The 22449-nt window shown below is 32.2% G+C and overlaps 1 protein-coding gene across 1 annotated transcript in view; it reads left to right on the forward strand.

The window, feature by feature from the left end:
• LOC136979739 (3'-5' RNA helicase YTHDC2-like) overlaps positions 1–22449 on the forward strand; it is a gene marked incomplete at its 3' end in the record, with an annotated part of 73591 nt that overhangs the window by 27512 nt on the left and 23630 nt on the right. Inside the window, exons 6-8 of the mRNA XM_067275760.1 lie at positions 10244–10410; positions 13260–13362; positions 19803–19959. Of these exons, the coding sequence (XP_067131861.1) occupies positions 10244–10410; positions 13260–13362; positions 19803–19959 (427 nt within the window). The remainder of the gene's footprint in view (positions 1–10243; positions 10411–13259; positions 13363–19802; positions 19960–22449) is intronic.

A 22449-nucleotide genomic window follows, 5' to 3' on the forward strand; every position in this document is an offset into this window, starting at 1 on the left:
AACCATAAAAATGAATGGAAAGGTAATCAGATGCACAACTCAAATAAAATATCTTGGAATAACAATAGATAATAAACTCCTCTGGACACCACAGATAGAACAAATAAAGAATAAAGTAGGTAACTTATTCCAAGAGATTGCCAAGGTAGCGAAAAGAGAATGGGGCAGGAGTGGGAAAGCATTAATACAAATTTATAAAGGTGTCATCATACCAATTGTCACGTATGGTGCACAAGTATGGGGGAAAAGAGTAAATCTAATACACACAAAAAGAAAAATAATTAGTCTCCAAAGAAAAATTTTACTAAGAATTACAGGTGCATATAGCACTACATCTAACGACGCTTTATGTGTAATGGCCGGACTGCTACCGTTGGATCTGGAAGTGAATAAAAGAAGAGACACCAGAAATATAATTAAACAGAATATAAATTCCCATGATATCCTCAGAAACGGAGACATAATAGAACAGAAACTAAAAGTGCATCAACATCTGAAAAGATTCGAATGGAAACATATCAAAATCATACAATACAATGAATCACACCCTCACAGAGTATATACGGACGGTTCAAGAAGTTCAACGGGAGTGGGTGCCGCCTTCATCTATTTTACAAGAACACGTGAGCAATATCACAAAAAATTTAAACTAGATAACAGATGTAATAATTACCAAGCAGAGTTGGTTGCAATCCACCAGGCAATAAAGTGGATCAATACAAACAAGAAGAATCTACAAATACTAGTATGCACGGATAGTGAATCAATACTAAAGGCACTTAATGACCCAAACAATACGCATGAACTTATAAACAGTATTAGACAAAACATCATAATTGGAATAAATAAGATACAACTTAGTTGGGTTAAAGCCCATATGGGAAACATTGGCAACGAGAAGGCGGATAACTTGGCAAAGGAGGCCAGTGATTTAACACTAAAGGAAATATACAGTAAGCTGTCAGAGCAATATATAAAAAGAGAAATAAAAAATAAATATTTAATCATTTGGCAAAGAAGATGGGAAGAGTCAAGAACAGGCAGAGAACTATTTGAATATCTACCGGATATAAACCAAAGAGTTACGAATAGTTACTTTATTATACACCATAAAAATACAAGATTTCTGACAGGACACGGAGATTTTGCAGACTACCACAGAAGATTTAATCATGGGAGTGACGGTCTTTGCGAAAACTGCGGAACTGAGGAAACCCCAACACACATACTAATGGACTGTATCAGATATGAATTACCAAGACATAATTTAATGCTGATATGCAATAAAGAAGGATATCAATGGCCAGTACGAAAACGAATCTTGATCAATAATGAGCATATCTACTATCATTTTAATGAATTTATTAAAATAAGCTATAAAAATAGAATATAGAAAAAAATATAGAAAAAAAAATATATTCACATAAGTAAATAACAGTTAGCTAATTTATGCTGGGAAACCTCTATAATCGAAATTATCTCGATAAAAACTAGCTCTTCCTAAGGGATGAATACAGTCTGTGAATGTTTCTGTTGTAGCAGTTAGGGTAGTACAAATTGGTAACAGGTCTTTAGTGTTCACATTCAATGCTGAGTTTAGGACATTCCATTTCACCTCCATCCTCTTTATAAGTTAATTCTCAGTGCTTTCCTTGGGATTGCTGAACTCTATATATAAAATAGGTCCAAAAGTTCGGTGAAATACATAAAATCTGCAATGGGACTTTCACCTCTCTACCGTAACACATAGGTGATTTCTACACTAATTCAAATTGCCTAGGATACTTTCCGCAAATGTACATAACTAAATCATTTGAACGACATAAATGCCAAATTGTTCACCTCTTCAACATCAATAGTATGAGACGGTGCTAATATATTTCATAGCAGACTTTAGACTATAGTGATATACTCTGCACTGCTCACTTAAGTAAATTAAATCATCAAAACCACCTGCACCACATAGGTGCCTTATCTAACATATTCCTATCAACTATTGGAATAGTTTGTGAAATAAACTTTCGTAGCCGACCATAGATTATAGTGATACACCCTCCACTGTATTATAAAGCAATTAATATTATTATTGTTTCTATAACCATAATAACCGACAACTAATATATAATGGAATACATGTAAGAACTCAACCAGTGCGTTCTGAGAAAACGCGCTGAAACAAGAAATGGTTTCATATGAAATACTAACTGCAAACACATTTACAAGATTAACAACGAAGGGAAAATACCAATAAAACTCCATGATAGAATACAATGTCAGCAGAAAGATATAACACAACAACTAGGAGGAATAATCACAGAATACTATGATAGCACACAACGATAAAGACGGGAAACCCCTATCCTCACCAAAGTAAGTATCGAGAACGTGCGACAGAATATGTCAATGGGAACGACAGAATAGTACGATGAGAAAGGATGGAATACAACGAAACGGAGGACAGGAAAACAGCGATAAAACACAACGGGGAGGAAGAAGAAATACACACTAATACCATAGAACAACACAATAAGACATAAGGATCCTCTTAATACCGAAGTGAGTATTGTGCACAATATGTTAGGGGAGTTCATAGGAGCTTAGACAAGGAAAAGACAAACTGTCACTACTCAAAAACTTAACAAACATTCTAACATGAGTGAACTTTCGAACTCATCAACATTATCCGGATACAAATAAATTATAAATTAGATAACAATGTCGGGATAATAATATAGCGGCTACGTCCGCATGTATGTATTTAAACCCTTGCAAAGCAAGATGCGAAGCAAGGTCGTGAATAAAGTTGGAGTACCAACCTCCTGACGAACTGTCAGGAAGGATGGACTGCTCCATTTAAGTTAAGTGAGTCAGTGGAATTATGCTCGACATTCCAAAGGCCATTGCCAAACTTCTAGGCTAACAGAAAAGCGCCACTTAATGCCATCTAATTCACGTTTTCACATTGAAAACTTCGACCTCAACCTCACTATTGTTTACAAGTTTTACAATCATTTCAGAAGCTTAGCACAATGGCTAAAAAGTATTTTAGATGCTTAGCACAATTGCTAAAGGGATAAATCTAATGTGACCCTAACTGAGAGAGAGCTCACAGTAAGTTCGTGAGATGATAAATACTTTGAAACACTCGTGGGTCCTAGACGTATCAATGCACAAATCGACGAAAGGTTGGCAACTCAGTTTGGAGGGTAATCTTTTTTTCTCGTTTTCTTGGACAGTGGCAAGTGGTGACGGCTGAAACGGCAGTTCGGAAGACACACATTAGGAAAAAAGTTGATGACGACTGGATGACGACGAACGCCTCTGTCGTGTCATTGGACGTTTTCTTTTATTTGGAGGTCTTCCCCCTTGCAACTCTTGTTTTTTTTTTTTGGTAAAATCGTTTTTCACGTTCAATGGTGATTTTTGCATTTGATTCCTGGTGACATATTCGATGTGTCACCCACAAACAAGGAAGCAAGTCTGTCGGAAAAGATATAATCATATCCCTAGCGTGTTTTTTTTTTTTTTTGAAAAAATTTTTGAATAAAATTTTGTCAATTCCGACCTCTCACATGTCATTGTCAGTTTTACATTACTAGAGTCTGTAGTGCACTTAAGATTTAATTTCGGGGGGAGCCGAGTTGAACAGATAAAAAAATTTTTAATGTAAATTTAATAAAATTTTTATCTTATGTAATTGTTAATTCATAAATAATATAGAAATAGAAGATAGAACATAGTATAAATAAAAAAAATGCATTTTAATTACAAAAATATTTTTGGAAAATTTACTAGTGTTTCGTTCCTTCTATTTTCGGGGTGCCAGGGCCCCTTGGTCCACCCCTGGGTGCACTACTGGCTAGGTGGTGGTGTGTTTCTTTTTATCAATGTCATGTTTGTGTTCTAGTTTTGTTTTGAGAGACTGTGTTATTGAACGAATGTAGTCAAGATTGCAGTTAAATCACTTGTCCATCAAAGGAATTTTAAACACTCCTGGTATCCTAAGTATGTCCTAAGTAATGTTATCTTTTCCATTCCCAAGAATGCTAAAGATGGTAGGATTGCTCCTGAAAGTTATTTAGTATCTTTTAAAATCTGAGGAAAAGAGGCATTGTATTAATTTTAAGACAAACAACAACTTTTGTGTGTGGCAATTTCTACCATATTTTCACGGAATGACCAGCATGTCAGTTTATCTGGGGAGACCATGAAATCAGATACTTTTGTATAGTAAAAACCAGAATGTTGATTTATCCCAGGGAATGTCAGCATGCTGTGATGTTTTACATTCAGTAATGTTATACATTCCTCTGTAGAGGGTGCTAATTTCTTCATTTTATATTCTTTCTAACAACATAAAATACTTGTGGAATTGCGAAAGTGCTTTTTTTGTGTATTTTATTGTTATTTGACTCAAAAACACAAAAATAAACACATTAAATTTACAAAACTTGCTGTAAATTATCTCAGCTTACAGCAATAAACATCAGTTTTGTGTGAAATTTGAGAAGAAAATGTTATTTTTAAGGTTGAGGTAGATGGTCAGTGTAGCCCAAACTGACACACTAACAACAACAACAACTGCTGCTGTGCTGCTGTCAACAAGTCATTAATTGTTTTGTTGTCTTGTAAACAAAAACTCTCTGATTTTAAGTCAGTCAAATTACAATGTTATTATTTCATTGTACTTGGAAGAATGTTTTCTTTAATGTTTAATTAACAACTAGTTTTGTTAGATCTGATTTATTTTATATTTTAGTTGCAGTTTAACCAGTATGTCAGTAACCTGGGGTTTCTAGCAAGCTGGGTTCCCTGTTTTTATGTGGCATGCCAGTCATTCCATGAAAATACAGTACATGGCCATGTGATTGACTATGATGTAACAATCATGATGTAGTGATAGTATAACTGAATATTCTCATGTATATTTATATAATTTAATTTATTACTTTCTAATTTTGTATTATTTTTAGTCACTTTTGTACCTTGCTCTATTTATTTTTATGTATTCAAAAGTTATTTCATTTAATTTTTCAAAAACATCCTTGTTCTATTTGTACATTCCATCACAGAATACAAGGACCTGAAAATATCCATTTTCAGATTAAAAACATTAGTGTAAAAGTTTTTCGTTTCACATTAAACCTCTCTGGAATTAATTAAGGTTCTTTGGTAGATGTATTTATTGCTGTTTTAAAGTTAGACTTTTTATTAGAATGCAGAAAGAACTGAGTTTTCCTTTTGCCCATCTTCAGAATTTGTATACCCATAGGATGTGAGGCACTACTTCCTAAATTAGTTTTTTTCTGTCTAAAGAAGGCCATTAGAATGACAAGATGCATTAATTGAATATGCTAGACTCCAGGAATTTAACATAAAAGTCTATAACAGCTGGAACATAGATAAATTAAACACTACATACCATGCATACAATCTTCCAGCAAATATGTATTTTAATTAAATACAAAACCCCACACTTGATATACCTGAGCTGTGGGTTGTGCTGTTTAACCTTTTAAAGTTATAGGTTGTGCAGTTATGTGACAAAAACATAGCAATGTCAATGGCACTCTAATGTCTGTGCTTATATTTTCTTTGTATTGCTATCAATTGTTTCTGTGTATATTAATTTCATTTATTTTATTAGTCATAACCATTGTATATCATATTTATTTTGTAACAACATACAATTTTGTATTTTTATATCTGTAATGTTTATTTTCCATGCTTGTGCACAAAGATCAATTTAAAAATGTTTTCTATCAGTTCTAATGTTCTATCTGCCATATTACCCGAAGAAGACGGTTATATGCTGTCAAAAGTATTTGTCAATTAAAAGTATTTACCTTTAATGCCAATAGATAGTTTCTTAGATTTATCTTTTATTAAAATACAGAAAGTTTGTTGCTTGATGCAGGTCTCTAAAAGAGGTTGAAAACATTCTGTTTTGTATTTAATTCAAATACATATTATTTGCTGGAAGATTGTATGCACGGTATATAGTGTTTAACTCCAGCAATTCATTCAAATATGAGAATAGCCTTAATGATGAGTATCTGATGATATCGGAAGAAGCAAACAGAAGGACATCGATGCTAAAAGTCTTGAATTATTTACATGGTATAAATACACTCCTCAAAATGGAAATCGCAACACCATGAAGGAATGCACATAACCACATGTACATTGCAGGACCGGTAGAGATAACAGAGATGATTAAGTTTGAGTATGCATCAGATTGGTGTGAACTTTTGAAGAAGCATAGAAAAATGCATAGGAGACAACAGTGAACTGAATACCACTAGTTAATTGCTGGGGAATGAGACCATATCCTGGAGCTTTGTGACCTTGGTTTGTTGATACGTGCAGTTGTCATGCCTGTTAGACACATGAGTACTATCCAGCAATTTGTGACATGATAAATACAGGAATATCTGTGAACATGCTAAAATGGGAGTGGATTGCACTGGCAGATGATAGAGCACACAGACTGGCAGCCATTTACCATGGCATTTAACATTTAAAGCCACTTATCACTTGTCGCTGTCAACAAATGCATCTGTGTCCATCCAAACCATTCATGACAGGTTGCATGAAGTCAGGCTGCACACAACAACCAGTAATGGGGGTGCCATTAACCACTTGACACGGGGCTGCATGCCTGGCTTTGTGTTGTCATTATTGCGACTGGACCACTCAATGGTACTGAGTATTGTTTATAGATGAATTCCACTTTTGTCTGTGGCAGAATGACAGCTGTCGACAGATGTGGTGGTATCCCGAGGAAAACTACGAACATGCTAGCTTTTTTTGCTGTATCACACTGGGCATTGTGGTTTAGGGAGGCATTAAGTTTGATAGCAGCAGCAATGACTATGTTTACATATCTGGGAGGCTGAAAGGAGTTGGCTGGTATGATATAAGGGAGTAGTTCGAATCTGTGGTGTACTGAGAACCCGAGCTGCATAGATGTCCTATGTATAGACATATCTATAAAGGTAATCTTTCTTTCCTTTTCTTCTTCCATAGAGAATGAAATGGAGGGATAAACTCTGGCTAGGGATTGATTGAAAGTTAACAATTCTTTGGTGGTACCATCCCATGCAATCAAGGTTCTCAGTGCACCACAAATTCGAACTACCTTCTTATATCATACCAACCAACTCTTTTCAGCTTCCTAGATATGTAAACGTGGCCAGTACTGCTCTTATCTGCAGGGCATATTTATACCCTTGTCACTTTTGCTTATACACAAAGAATTGAGTCAGGTTGTTACAGCAGTACACAATGCTGGTTATACAACATCCTAGTTCAAATACATCAATAATTTTGTTTGCAGCTCTTTTTCCACTAACTGCTAGAAGATTGATAACAAAAGTAGAGTCGGGTGTTTGCTCAATTATCCATTCGATATTTGGGGCCATAATGCATCGTATTGTATGTGCTTCCTATAAAAACCACAGATTTTCTTGTGCAGATTGCTATGTATTGATAGGGATAGGATAGTTTTACTGTTTTGCAGAAGTCAGGGGTATACATAGTCTCTTTACAGCAGACACAAATGGGAGAAGAAATATTTTATATCAGGGCCACAACTAGAAAATTGCTTGCCACTTTCAAGAGCATCAAGACGATATCAGAGATTGCAGAACCTCTGCCGAACTTGCCAGAAATGCTTTTGTGAGGTTAACCGAGGGTAGGAGATGGAGGATGATTCCTATCTTCTCTACCTCTTAACGGCACAAGACCTTGAGGTCCGACCTCGGTTGTCGAAAAGGATGATTAAGGCTCGAGCGGTCAATGATTAGTTACGGATTTGGGATCGTAAGATCCGGTTTACGTCAGGAACTGACACCAATCTATCAAACTTCTCGCGGATAGATACGCGTTTTTCGGAAGCATAAGATGCCGATGATGAGGGTAATGGAGGAAGAAACGCACACTCTTCTAATATTAAACAAAAATACCCGTTTATTTTGAGATTGATAGGGAATACATCAATTAACATATTTGGAAGTATTTATATCATCGAATCGAATTATTAAACCGCGTCTCGAGTGATCGGAGAGAGAGAGTTTACAAAACATCGCGAGCAGGATAAATACCTTAGTGATCCGGAGATTTGTGATCCTGAGATTTGCACAAAGTCCGAGGAACGAGAGTTCGCTTGAAAATAAGAGTCAATGGACTGTAGATAGATGAAATGGACGGCTTCAACGGCGGGAGATGATAATCCACGGCACACACACACTTGACAGTTGTCGAAACTCTTTCTCTCTCTCCCTCTCTGCGTCATCTTCGTTCGTTTTTCCTTTTATTTCGGGATCTTGGGTTCGAGATTTTGTGAAGTACGTCAAGGGTGGAAGTCCTTTTTGACCAATGGTGAATTACATGATATAATTATTTTTCAACAGTTAACTCATCTTCTACAAGGAAGTATTACCGTGGGAACGATAGTTTATGATTAATTTTTACGAGAAAATTTGTCGGTGTTTTTCCGTTTTTTTGTTTCTGTGTTTGATTTAACCCTAACTGTCGAAAATCGGTTGGCAAATAAAATAAAATTTTAATCGAATCTCGTTATTCTTATATTCGAACCTTCACACTTTAGAAAATGGTTACAATGTATGAAGGCTATTTTTTAAATAAGGTCCGTTTTTTAATAAGAAGAAAATACTGTAAATATCATTAAAAATATATTTTTTTTCCATTTTTTACATACTTTTATCTACTTTTCTACATAATTTCCATTTTTGTTTAAACATTTGTCATACCGCTTAACAATTTTCTGAATTCCGACTTCAAAGAAATCTGCCGCCTGTCAAGAAGCCCAATCCACAACTGCAGTTTTCACTTCTTCTTTGTCGTTGAAATGTTGACCACCAAGGAACTCCTTTAAGTATCGAAACAAGTGAAAATCACTGGGTGCAAGGTCTGGACTGTGTGGATGATCGTATCGAGTCAAAACGATAAAGCACTGTTTAATCTTTTTGTTTTGTGAACGTCAGAAAGCAGTCTTGGAACGCACCGAGAAAACAATTTTCGATAATTCAGTTTCTCCGAAACAATGGTATACAAAACTGACCTTGAAATCTGTGGAAATTCAATTGATAATGTTGAAATCGTGAATCGTCGGTCTTCTCAAATTTTGTTATCCACATCACGAATCAAATCTTCAGAAATTAGAGAAGGTCGGCCAGGGAGTGGCTCATCATGCACATTAACTCGCCCATCCTTGAACATTCTTACCCATTTTCGAACTTTACTGTCACTCGTAGCATTATCACCGTAAACTTCACAAATCTGATGGTGAATTTTCGCTGCTGCCAAGTTTCTTGCATTCAAGAATCAAGTAACAGATTGTATCTCACAGTCGGCGGGAGACTCAATTTTCTTGAACATTTTAAACTTCTACAGCTCGGCATACAGACAGACGATATGGCTGCAAATGGTGTCAAAACGCGCGCCAAGCTTGCTCGGAGCAGAAGCGCATGCATACTGCCGTGATTGCGCATTATTCTCACTTTCATTCACAAACGGACCGTATTTAAAAAATAGCCCTCGTATTATGGGTCAATGCCACCATATTTCAACAGTGCATAGATTTCAGGATCATTTTCATATGGGAGTTACTTTACATAACAACACTTAGTTTGTGTAACAAACCTATGCTCAACCTTTCAGAAATATGGCACACATTATACAAGAGGTTAGTATGATAATTTTCACTTGAGTTAATTCTAAATTATACATTTTTTGTCCATTCCTTTTTATTTTTATTTAATCTATTGTTGTTGTTGTTAATGTTATTTTTTAATGTATTGACTCATCCTATGGAGTGTTTTAAATTTTCTGTTTGGAACATATTAACATATATTTTAATTGTAAGGTTCCATTAAGATTTCATTATTCTATGCCCAAAGAAGACAATCTGTAATTTTTTGAAAGAATTTGTAGTAATGTTTCAAATAAAAAATAATAATGCCAATAGACAGTATTAATATTTTTCTTAAAGTTTTTGGCCTTGTAAGAAGCAATTTCAAGCATAATGAACATATTTCTTCTATTGAAAATATGATGTTTGTATAATAAAATATAATTTTTAATAAAGTTTGTTACATTGTTTATATAAATATTTTATAAAATTATCTAAAAGATGAAATAAAAATGTTGATAATATAGTTGTGGTTTTTAAGATGCTTGTTTTATAATTACATGAATATAAAGTGATAATATTTGATAGATACCACAGTTTATACTGGATCATTGTCATACAATTGGCCAACCATGTCGTATTATATGCACTCAACCAAGACGGCTTGCTACATTATCTGTGGCTGAAAGAGTTGCAGCAGAAAGAGATGAGAAAGTTGGTCAAACTGTTGGATATCAAATTCGACTAGAAAGCAGGTAAAGAGCTTTTACAGTTTCATTTTTCATTAATTTTAGTTTAAACAGATACTAGATTTCAGTTATATAAAGAACACAATACTTCTGCATTATTCAACAACATATGTAGTAGAGTTAAAAAGAAATTGAAATTTTAATTTTGCCAAGCAATGGCTTAAATTATTAGCACACGAGTATTCAAACATCTTATTAGGCATATTATTTGTTTGATATGCAAAAAGATATATATGCAGTAGATGGATATTTTTGCACATAAACATCAAAGTATTGGACTATGTAGATGAGTGCCATTAGAATTCTGAAACAATGTGTAATGAGCAGTAAATCGTCATTAAATTCTGCATTAAACTTGATAGAAACTTTACTGAAGCATTTAATCTGCTTTAAAAAACGTGATAATGACACCATTTTGCATGCACAAATTATGAATGGCATAAGAATTTTAAAAAAGGCCATGAATACAAGGTATTTTTAACAATCAAACATACCTACTCTTAAGGCATAATACAAGAACTAAATTACATTAAACAGACTGCAGTTATTCACTAACTACAATGCATAACTAATCAATAGACTAGCTTGATCTGTGGAAAGAGAATCAACCAGAGAAGCATTGCTGAATACCAAGGTGACTAAATGCCTAATTTTAATTATCAACTGTAAATGCATTAATTTTATACGAAGATTGCTAAAAATCTAAACCTCCATCTTACTTATAAAAGATTTTTTTACAGTATACAGGCTACTTACTAATGGTAAAGATGCCTTAAACAAATTACAAGCTTCTGGGTATACTTCAGTCTATTGGTTGATTCCAGATTCAACATACCATTAACATATGTTGACTCTTCTTATATATTTCTAGATTTGAGAATTAAAGAACATTTTTATGATACTTCCAAACATAACTGTGTTACTGCACTGGCCCAATATGCATCTGAGTCTGGATTGTCCTTCTGTTGGAATGAAGCTGCATAAGATATTTTATAGAGAGAAATTACAAATAGTCAAAGCTATAGAAATATATAAAGCTAAACTAAATGGAGGTTGCATCAATAACGATTACATTCTCTTATCTCAAGCTTAGCAATACATTTTATATACCTTTAATTCATAAGCCTATTAGATATTCATTTAACTCCAATTTCTACATTCTTTTGAGTTTTTTTTGGTTTTATTTTTAAAAGTTATATTACACACTTTAATTTATTTTTTACTTGTAATGTTAATAATGTTTATCATTTATTTTATTGTCTAGTTTTGAAGCAAGTCATACTTTATCTTATGATTTTCAAAATGCATCATAAGCCTACAAGACATCTGTTTTTATTTCTAATATTTTTACTATTAATTTAAAATTTTTATTAATCCATTATATTTATCATATGTAAATGTTATAATATATTGAGTTGGTTAATTTATAATGTTAATTTCAAATTACATCATAGTCTTTTTGGAATGTTTCTCCATTTTTGAATGTTCTAGCTGTGAAATAACTTTTTACCTCAGCAAGGCTTCTCAGTGCAGCTGAAAATGTTTGTAATTTCTATTAAATATTACTGGAGTAAGTATATAAGATGTGTTTTGTGTGTCAGTATTAATTTAAAATTTTATAGTAATGTTTAAAAATTGATTCCTTGTGTCACTATTACATTTACACTTACATTTAGTTTTTTATTGCAGTATAGTATGAAAAGCTAGTTTTACATAAATAAGTTGTAACAAAAGAAAGTAATATTCAAATTGTACATTTAGCTATATTGAAGTACTCTTTCATTAAGCTATTTCAAAAAAATTTTTTTTGGGAAATCCTTTTTGGAATATTGTTTAAATCAGTCAGAAATTTAATCAATTATGCTTTTATAATTGTGTGCAATGAAGCTTACTGGTTGGGATGTAATTATAAATGAATTTTGAACTGAACAGTTATTATTGTTGGTTTTTGGATATTATTTTAGTAAAGATGACTGCAAATCATGAAATTGCTGTAAAAATTGCACTGGAAATCTCTTTAGAGATTCTAGAATGCTTGTCAGAAGTTCATGTATCATGAAAAGAAGTCAAAGTTGTTTATTTTTACAGAAGCTACTCAAAACTCCAATTCCTTTTTAAAAAATGAAATTTTAATTATTGCATTTAAAATTGTCATGTTCTTCTATTGTAGTAATGGATTAATTTCATTTAATTTTTACTGAAGTGAGGAAGTATAAATTAATGAATTATAGTACATCTAAAATATCAGAAGTAAAATAAAATAAAAATATATAATATAAAATAGTATGAAAAAATAATTATGTTTACTTCTACTGTTTAGAAAACAAAATAAAAATCAAAAATAAAAGTAGTCAGTTCCATTGACAAAACAATCCAGAATAAGATTTGATTCTGTGAACAGTTTTAATCTTTCATGGTATTTTCTACTATGCCAACTGTCTTTTGTTAAATCATCATAAGTAATGTCAATAATAATAATAATAATAATAATAACTCTGCCATGGTCACCACCTGGTTGTGGTGGGAGAGCCCAGTAATTTTACTGATCCATAGGGCAATGCAGGCTGGAGCACAAGTTCCTGGTAGGGACACTTATGCCAGTAAGGTCTGTGGGGAGAAATGAAGCTAAGAGTGACCACACCCACATTCTGTGGAGATATTTATCACGGTAGTAACCGGATCAAAGTGTGATGCCGGCTCGGAGGCAACGTCCGAGGCAGGTTATTATAATGTATTTGTACAGTGTATACGTGCGAAATATAAAATGAATATGCAAGCCCACTGCTAAATAATTTATTAACTAGATTTTAAATAGAAACATTATATCATATTTTAAAATATAAATTTTATTTCAGAGTTTCTCCAAAAACACTATTGACATTTTGTACTAATGGTGTTCTTCTAAGAACTTTGATGGGTGGTGATGCATCAATAGCTACAGTGACTCATATCATTGTTGTAAGTTTTGTTAATTATTTTTATTAAATAGTTCATTTTTTTATGAAGTTCATAAATTTCTCAATGTTCTGTGCCTGGCAAAGTGCAAGTTTTTTTTTGATTCCAGTAATTCTTTAGATAATTTCAGCTCTGCTAAAAAAATTACAGGAATCAAAAATAAAATTTTGTGTTTAAATCATTGATTTACAAAGTTTTTTCTTTTAAAATATGTTTATTAATACCTGCCATACACAACTGATATGTTCCAAGACCCTTTATATTAGTGGAAATTTGTAAAATAGTGAAACCCATTAATTATTGTATATTTCCTACACTAACATACCTATCATACATTTTTTTAATATAAATAAAGCAAATAAATACTTTGTTAACAATAAATAGTATGATACCATAAATTGTAAAAATAACTTTAAAATATTTTAATTTTTCTTTTTCTGTTTATCTATTCATGTAATGTACTGTACTTAAACATTTTCTTTGAACATCTGAAATGATGATGATGATGATGAATATGCAAGCCCACTGCTTTAAATGAACAAATTACTGGATAACTGTAGATACATAAGCAATGTGCTACAGTAGTGATAAACTATTTTTATTCTTCTGAACTACATTGGAAGGGTCGTCAGCTTCAGACAATCCAGGTTTATCACTCAACCATCTTGAAGATAGTTTTACAGAAAATCAGGACAATCACTGGATGTCAAGTAGAAGATATTGAAATTTGTGGATTTTCTAAAATGGAATCTTGCTATGCTTTTGAAGATTATTGTAACCAATTAACTGATTTTTTTTCCCTTTATTTAATTTGTTAAAGACTTTGAGAAGTTGCATGTCTTTGGTTATGCCCCGATGATTTAATGACTCGTTCCATTCCATCTTCTGACACTCGTGGTACATTTTTATAACTTTCAACTGCTGTGCCATTCTATATATTTCTCTAATGTCAAAATTTGCAGTTGTCTCTCACTTTATTTTTTCTCTGTTGACAATTTGACAAGTTCTTCCAACCCTTTAGGTGTGAATTCATCACAATACTCTCCTGAATGATTTTTCACTTTTTTGGGCAGCATATCCTCTTTGCCATTTCCAAGTTGTCTTGCTGCTCATACAGTTTTTCTGATTTCATCATCAATGCTACAGAAGCCTTAAAATTCATAATATCACTCTATATAAGGATTTCCAATAAGCATTGACTGTTTTAGACTTTAGTTCATCTATTGTAGCTTTAATAAAGGTTATTGCATTTGTAATGGTTCAGAACTTCCAGCATTGCAGTAGCTCAATATTAGGGTCTGCATCAATTGCTGGCCAAATTCAATCAAATACCAGGTGTGTGGTATAGTGGTTGAAGCAGTGACTTCATATTTGGTGGTAAGAATGAGACCTGAATATTTTTATCCTCATCTGCAATGACCAGGTGTATTGTCAATGGGATTAAAGGGACTCTAAATAGTAGCCTTTCAAATATTTTTTCTCCTCTGGTATGATGGAATCATTCCATGAAGAGAATTGCTGTGACCCATGCTTTTTTGTTGTGTTACCAGAACATGGGCATATAATTTTTGTTTTTGAGAATGTGATGATTTTTTTTCTTTGTACTCTATGTCTGATTTTATCGTGTGATTTGCAACATTGCCTCGTAGTGTCAGAGCTAGTCTGCCCATAAATTATTTATGCCCTGAGCCTGCCTTGCAGTTCTATGAATGTATATCAAGTGGTAGTCTCTTTAATCCGATTAACGGTAGACTGTCTCACAGCTATACAGGTTTAATAACTCTTTTATTGGCTTTTTTACATATGCATTTCGGATCAGTGTTATCACTCCTGATCCCTCAGTGCTACAAAAACAAAGGTTTTATATTAACACAACTAACGTGAGTAAGAAACAATAAAACTCCTAAAAAACCTTCTCCAGTACCTTTAAGTTCTTCATATACTCCCCAACACCCATACAGCACTCTCCGAGTTCTGTTTACATATCCGTTTGACAATATTGTTTATTTTCCCTTTCACCAGTGTACCAACAGTAATACTACAAGTAATTATAAAGTTTTTTAAAACTAATTAACCATTCAATATATTTTTATATACAAAGTTTTTATAAAAATACGTATGTACTGGCCTTCTTTAAAAATATTCCAAACCTTTTTCAAAATAGTTTTATAAACACTCTTTTAAAATAATCCAACAAACACTACATTTTACAATTCTAGAACATTTTTCACAGTATAGTTTTCATACTTCTACAATAACACTTACATAAACTATCGGCCTGTTGCGCCCTCTATTACGTAATACCACTGTTGGTCGATTTGCATCCCATTTGACAGATTTACTAAATCATTATTATTGTTATGTTTTATTATTTCTACGCACTGAGGAGGGATCAGGAGTGATAACACTGATCCGAAATGCATATGTAAAAAAGCCAATAAAGGAGTTATTAAACCTGCCTAGCTGTGAGACAGTCTACCGTTAATCAGATTAAAGAGACTACCACTTGATAAACATAAAATACAGCTACTAAAGAAAATTTAATAAAATCTATGAATGTAGTTTCTACTAGGCATGTTTTTGTTTTTTCAAAAAGATTGTTTTATTGCAATTGAAGATTTGCCTTGGATTTTATGAACTATCTTTAATGAAGATAATTATTGAAGATGATACTCTTTTTTGAATGTATTCATTCTAATACACTTGACAACTTCACAACTGATGATGATCATATAAAAGAATGAAAACATTTTTGAATAAAATTTAATTTGGTTTCTAGGATTAAGCATTTTTTTCTCTCATATTTTTGAATATGATGCCGAGTCTAATTGTTATTTTCATTGCTTTCCTTCAAGTATTGAGGAAACATGGCAACAGCTTCATTTTTAAATTCTGTCTCTCTATTAATTTTTATACTTTTGCAGTCTTGTCCTTTTTTAAACCTATGTAGCCAGCCTTTTAAATACAAAAGACTGTCTTTTGATATTAAACTTGATGTTTATTATAACCATAAATGCTAATACTTTGACAAGCCCTCTTAGTGCCCACTGAGTGAAAAGAGTTTAAAAAAGTACTGTACTTTCAACAGAGCATATTCATTGTCTTCAGGTAACAGATTCTAAATAGAATGTTGAATGGCTTTTTACTTTAGTTTGAAATTGGAACGTATTTTAAATTTAAAACATAATGTAAACAAGAATTTGAATCAGTCATAGAACAAAAATTAATGAAGAAAACAAAATTTACTAAAATTTATAAAGTTAATAAAAATATATAAAATTAAGTCCTGAATATTGACTCTAGAACAAAACAGAATTGCAAACTACTACTTAAGTATTAACTGAGGACTGAAATGTTACAAGCTAATAGAGGTTTTCCTTTTCAGTTTTAAATTGAGCTACTTAGTGGTTATATAATTCAAATGTGAGCCAGTTGCATAGTAGTAAGGATGCACAATGAAATAATAAATACTTTATAGTCTGTGCAACTCTGGATTATGCTCACTTCTGATCATAATTGCTAAAAAATCATGTTCAAAAATCCTATTAGCTAGTTCTGTAGTGCATTTACTATGTGAGATATTGTCCTGCTGCTTAGTCAACCTATTCTTAAGCATTCTGGAAGTAGTTTCCATGTATGCAAATCTAGCTACCTTAGAAGTTAATTATAAAGGAAATTTGTAGATCCTGTGTCGAATAATAATCTCTGTCATTGCATAATAACCCATGTAATGAAAGTTGAGGTTTGAAATATAGGTACAATATATATTTATATTTTTTGAAGATACACATAAGGTGTAATGAAACTTGGTCCGGATATGGGATAGTTACTTATTTGGATTTCATATCCCTTTTTGCTTGCATATTAGAAACTGGGAATAAAAATGTCATAACCTCTGAAGTGAGATGACTGAACTTTGTCTTAGAGCAGTGGTTTCCAACCTGTGGGGCGCGCCCCCCTAGGGGGCCGCGAGACTGTTGCAAGGGGGGCATGCAGCTGTTTCCAAAATATCATTTTCGAATACAAACCAAAAAAGTCGAATAGGTGTCAAAAAAATGAATCGGCAAAATAGGTATACGTAATCCACAATCCTCGCCGCGAATTTTTCGGGTACAAATGCTAAAACATCCATCCATACTCTTGCTGGAACGAAAACATCTCGCTTTCGCGTTTGGAGCCGAGCACCGGCGGGGCGAGGAAACAAAAGACAAGCACTCGGAACATCCCGGGTATTCTCGTGCTTACTCGCGCCAAACTTCAGTAAACAGAAGCATCTGTTTTTTTTTCTGTTGTCTATGAACGGAATTAGTTCGTTAGTAGTGCTTGCGATAACCACGTTGATATATAGAATGAAACACTTCGCTTTGGTAACTTCTAAATTAATATTGAGGTAAATTTCATAACTGTTATAATAGTACATTATTTTTAGTACATTTAAAATTATTTTTCTTATAATAAATAATTATTTTTTTATGTATATTTTTACATAATATTGTATATTATTTTGTAGCCCATTAAATAAATTATAATATCAGTTGAGTATTTATGAAATTAGATTGTTAGAAAAATTAAGGGAACGCAACAATTTTTTTTTAAGGGGGGCGCAGGTACAAAAAGGTTGGAAACCACTGTCTTAGAGTATTCTATATTTTTTACCACTGCGAGAACCAACTCTAGTTCACTCTGTCAGGTGTTGCAAAGAATATAAATAAGCATGTCATATCAAAGCACTAATAACTGCATTTATATAATGAGTGGTTGATTATTTCAAAGAAATGATAATGGGAGGAAAGTTGAACTTAAGGTATACACTAAAGTGAAATTCTTGTAGCTGTTCTATGCAGAGACAAGTCTAAAAATTATAGTTTTTATCTTTATTATTATCTTATTATTCTTATCTTATTATCTTATCTTATTGTTTTTCCCTCTTGTTTTATAGTAAATCTATCAATGTATATACTGATACTAATTGTTGAGCAAATGCTAGAAATTCTTCATGTAATTTGTCCCAACTTACTGTTATGTTCAGTGTTCTATAAAGTATTTAAAATCTTTCACCTGAAGACAATGAATATGTTTTTTCAAAAGTACTATTGTTTTTGATTATAATGAATATCAAATTTAACACTGAAAGCTAGTCTTGTGTATTTAATCTGACTGTTAGGACAAAATAAAAATTAAATTATGAAATGTCAAAAATTATTAAGTACAACACTTCCTATGATAACGGATGGAAGTTAGTGCCAAAAATGAGTTGGTTTAAAGTTTTGATGAACACATGGTAATAAGTCAAGTAATTAACATAATCAATCTTTGAGTATACTTCACAAAGACAACCAATGTGAAAGCATTGGTAATGTTGATTGATTAACATGTTTATGTGAAAGTCTTAGATGACCAACTTGATACCAATGTGAGATCTGGATGCTCACAATTATGTCAGGTCCTGAACCAAATAGGTAACATCTACCAATTGAAGAATTTGAACATGAGTGAGAGATCTTGTATGGGAGAATTAGGTAGGGCAAAATTCCAGGAAACAGTCAGAAGTAACTAAACACAGTTCTTATGGCTTAATAAATCTATTTATTTGTGGCACTAATATGTTAATCTATACACAACTATTGAAGAAAATGAGTTTACACTTGCTTTTGATACTTTTTAAACTCCAAGTAATACATTCAGTCTTGATTACATTGATTTTTGTATTAAACTACAAAGATAAAGACCAGTCTTTTAGGTCTGTTGAACACATGTTTAGGAAAGTTAAACATGATAAGTACATCACAAATTTTAGAAAATATTGAGAAGAAATGGGAACTAATCAAGAAAAAATACCAAAAAAATTTCTTTTTACTGCTAGACAATGCTTACAACTGCCAGATAAAACTGATTACAATTCATGATAGACATATTAGACAATGGCTTTGGAGGAAACCAGAAAATTGAACTTAAAGAAATTTATATCTTTTAATTACTGGGTGCAAGAATTCAAGCAAATAAATAAAATAGTGCCCAGAAAGATTTGATTTGTTTTTTTACTGATCTGAAAATGGGATTGGAATGTTTTTATTTTGAAAGTGTTTATTAAATTAAAGTTTCTGGCTTTAAAACGTTTTCAATATTTTGACTTTGTTTAAGCTGAAATCATGGAGTTAAATTTATTGAAGAAGCTAAATTGGCTTAGAACTAAGGACTAAATAATAATAAAATTCTATTCAATTTTTATAATTATAATGAAATGATTTATCACTCCTTGAATTTAATCTTGTACCTTAAAATACACTTGATATTGCAACTTGAATGTTGAAAATGGTCTGAAAATATTATTTTGTATATTATATAATTAACTTTTTATGATAATTTTTTAAGTAACTAACTTCTTAATTAATGATGATTGATTATAATTACAATTACTAATTATTTTTTCCCCTCTTATTTAGGATGAAGTACATGAAAGAGATAGATTCAGTGACTTTCTTTTATTAATAATCAGAGATGTTTTGCTTAAGTTTCGAAATCTGAAATTAATTCTTATGTCTGCAACTTTAGACATTCAGCTTTTTGTCAAGTATTTTGGTTCCTGTCCAGTAATAGAAGGTATAAAAGTAATTTTATATTATCAGTTTATGCAAATGAACCATTTTAAATTAAAAAAATTTTTTAATTGAATTCTTTAGTACTTATTTTAAAATTTGAAGTGTCATAAAATGCAGGATGTTTTAAATTAAAGAAACAAATTGTTTTGGGCTTAGAATCAACATATAGGTAATGCAGCAATGTTTAGTTTGCAATGTGTGAAATATAGTACAATCATAGCTTATGTACTGTACCATGCTTTTTTTGATTATGCAAACTATCATTTGAAAAAGTAGATGTAGTTTCAGTGAATATTTTTGACATAATCACATTTTTTAATGATGTTATTTTCAGGTTACAAATTTTCAGTTTGTAACAAAATTTTTTTTCTGGAATTTATAAAAATGATAAATTGTAATCATATTTTTAAAGAATGATCTATTAAAGAAGTTAAACTTTTTACATATATTAACATTAATCTTTTTAGTAATTACGTCAATATTAATCACAAAACATAACCATTTACTATGCTAAAATCAAATTATTGCTGAATTAAATTGGGCAATATTACTGCTGCTATTAATAATTAAATGCTAAGTAATTTTGCTTAGAGGTAGGCATTAGGCACCACCTCTTATTAAATTTAATAATTAAAATTAAATTAATATTTATAAATTGATTTAGAAGATTCTGGAAGAAAATAATTGGCCTGGATTTGGACTCAAACCTGAATTGTCATTTAACCATACAGATATGTTATTAGTTACGCTAACCCACAACTTTCAGTTACCATACAGATGCAAGTTTGAGTTTGCGGCAACCAGTTAACTTATTACGGACTCGAGAGATGGCGCCACTCCTCGAGAGATTTTTTCTCTCTAGCCTCATACACATATAAAGCAGATTCTGTTGGCTTTGGAGACACGCTAGTCTTTGTTGGGTGTTAACAGTCTAGAGCACGTGTAGCTCTAAAGTGTATTTGTACCAATTGTTTATGATTAAATATTGTTATGGTTTAATTAGTAGTTGTGGACCTTACGAGAACTTGCTTACCGCATCCAGATATACGCAGTTTTGGTAATGATCGAAACGGATGGGTGATGGACTATTTTACCTCTTTGACTCCACGTGCGGCCTTTCATTGCCCTCAAGTTCTATTTCAGGCTAATTTTTTTCTTGCATAATTTTTAAAATTATTTAATAAATATTAATTTAATTATAATTATTAAATTTAATAAGAGATGGCACCCAATGTCTATCTCTAGGCAAAATTACTCAGTATTCAATTATTAACAGTAGTGGTAAGCCTGATTTAATCCAGCAATTGTTTGGCTTTAATAGAATTATGGGACTTAAAAATGTTTATATATGATAAGGGAAATTATTAACAAATGGAAGAAAGAAGATAGAGAAGGTCAAGGAGACATGAGAAGCAGAATGAATGTACCAGGAATGGGCAAGCAGAGTTCAGTGGGAGCTGAAATGTAGGTTTTGCAAAATGCATGGGAGCCGCAGTTCTGTACTGTCGTGGTGGATAGTATGGCAAGGTGCGCGATTTTATTATATAATATAAATATAATATAAAACAAATATTGAATTTTTTTAATATCACAGAATTATAAAAATAAAATTGTAAAAATAATAATAAAAATCAGAAATTAACACTTTTGGCAAGAGCCGCATGTGGCTCTCAGAGCCACATTTACCCATGTCTGGAATATACAGTTATGGAATACATGGCACCCCTTTGCAACATCTACAGAGAAATTGGCATGACAGAAAAATCATATTTAAGAGAAATCCTAGTACATATGCTGATACGGAACAAAGAGGCTATTGACTCTACATGCATACTTAGAATGTACAGAATACCAGTAAAATAAAAGAATGCATATTGACGTATGTGTAAACAAAATCACTAGACCTGATATATTACAAGCTAGACACCTACCAAATGCGGAAATTCTATCCGGCTATATATGGCTAATTATTAAATAAATTACATAACCACTTTGGCCCTAGAGGGAGGCGTTAGGCACTATCTCTTATTAACTTTAATAATTATAATTTTAATTAATTAATTTTAAGTAATTTAGAACTGCTGAAAGAAAAAAATCAACCCGGAGTGGGACTTGAACCCACAATTCCTGCTTACTATGCAGATGCGTTGCCAGTTATGCTATCTGGACCTCCAGTCTCATCTCCTCCTTCAGCACATGTAAGCTAACATTATAACCATCGACGGTTATTACAATATGTTTGAATTTCCATCGGATGAATAAATATTTTTGTACAAATTGAAGACAAAGTCGCTGTCTTCAATTTGACAGCGCTAATCCTCAGTAGATAAAAGGAGCCGGAAACCCCGAACGGACAAGGATGAACTAACAAGACATCATAAGATTTACCATTCCAATTTTACGAAAAATTCTTTTAATTTTTATTGGTTTTGTGTTTTTAAGGAATTTTTTAAAGAGTGGGCAATTATGTAGCCTAAAAAGGAAGGTCCAG

The sequence above is a fragment of the Centruroides vittatus genome, unplaced genomic scaffold (assembly GCF_030686945.1).
Source record: "Centruroides vittatus isolate TY-2023 unplaced genomic scaffold, ASM3068694v2 contig_634, whole genome shotgun sequence".
In the NCBI taxonomy this organism is placed as follows: domain Eukaryota; kingdom Metazoa; phylum Arthropoda; class Arachnida; order Scorpiones; family Buthidae; genus Centruroides; species Centruroides vittatus.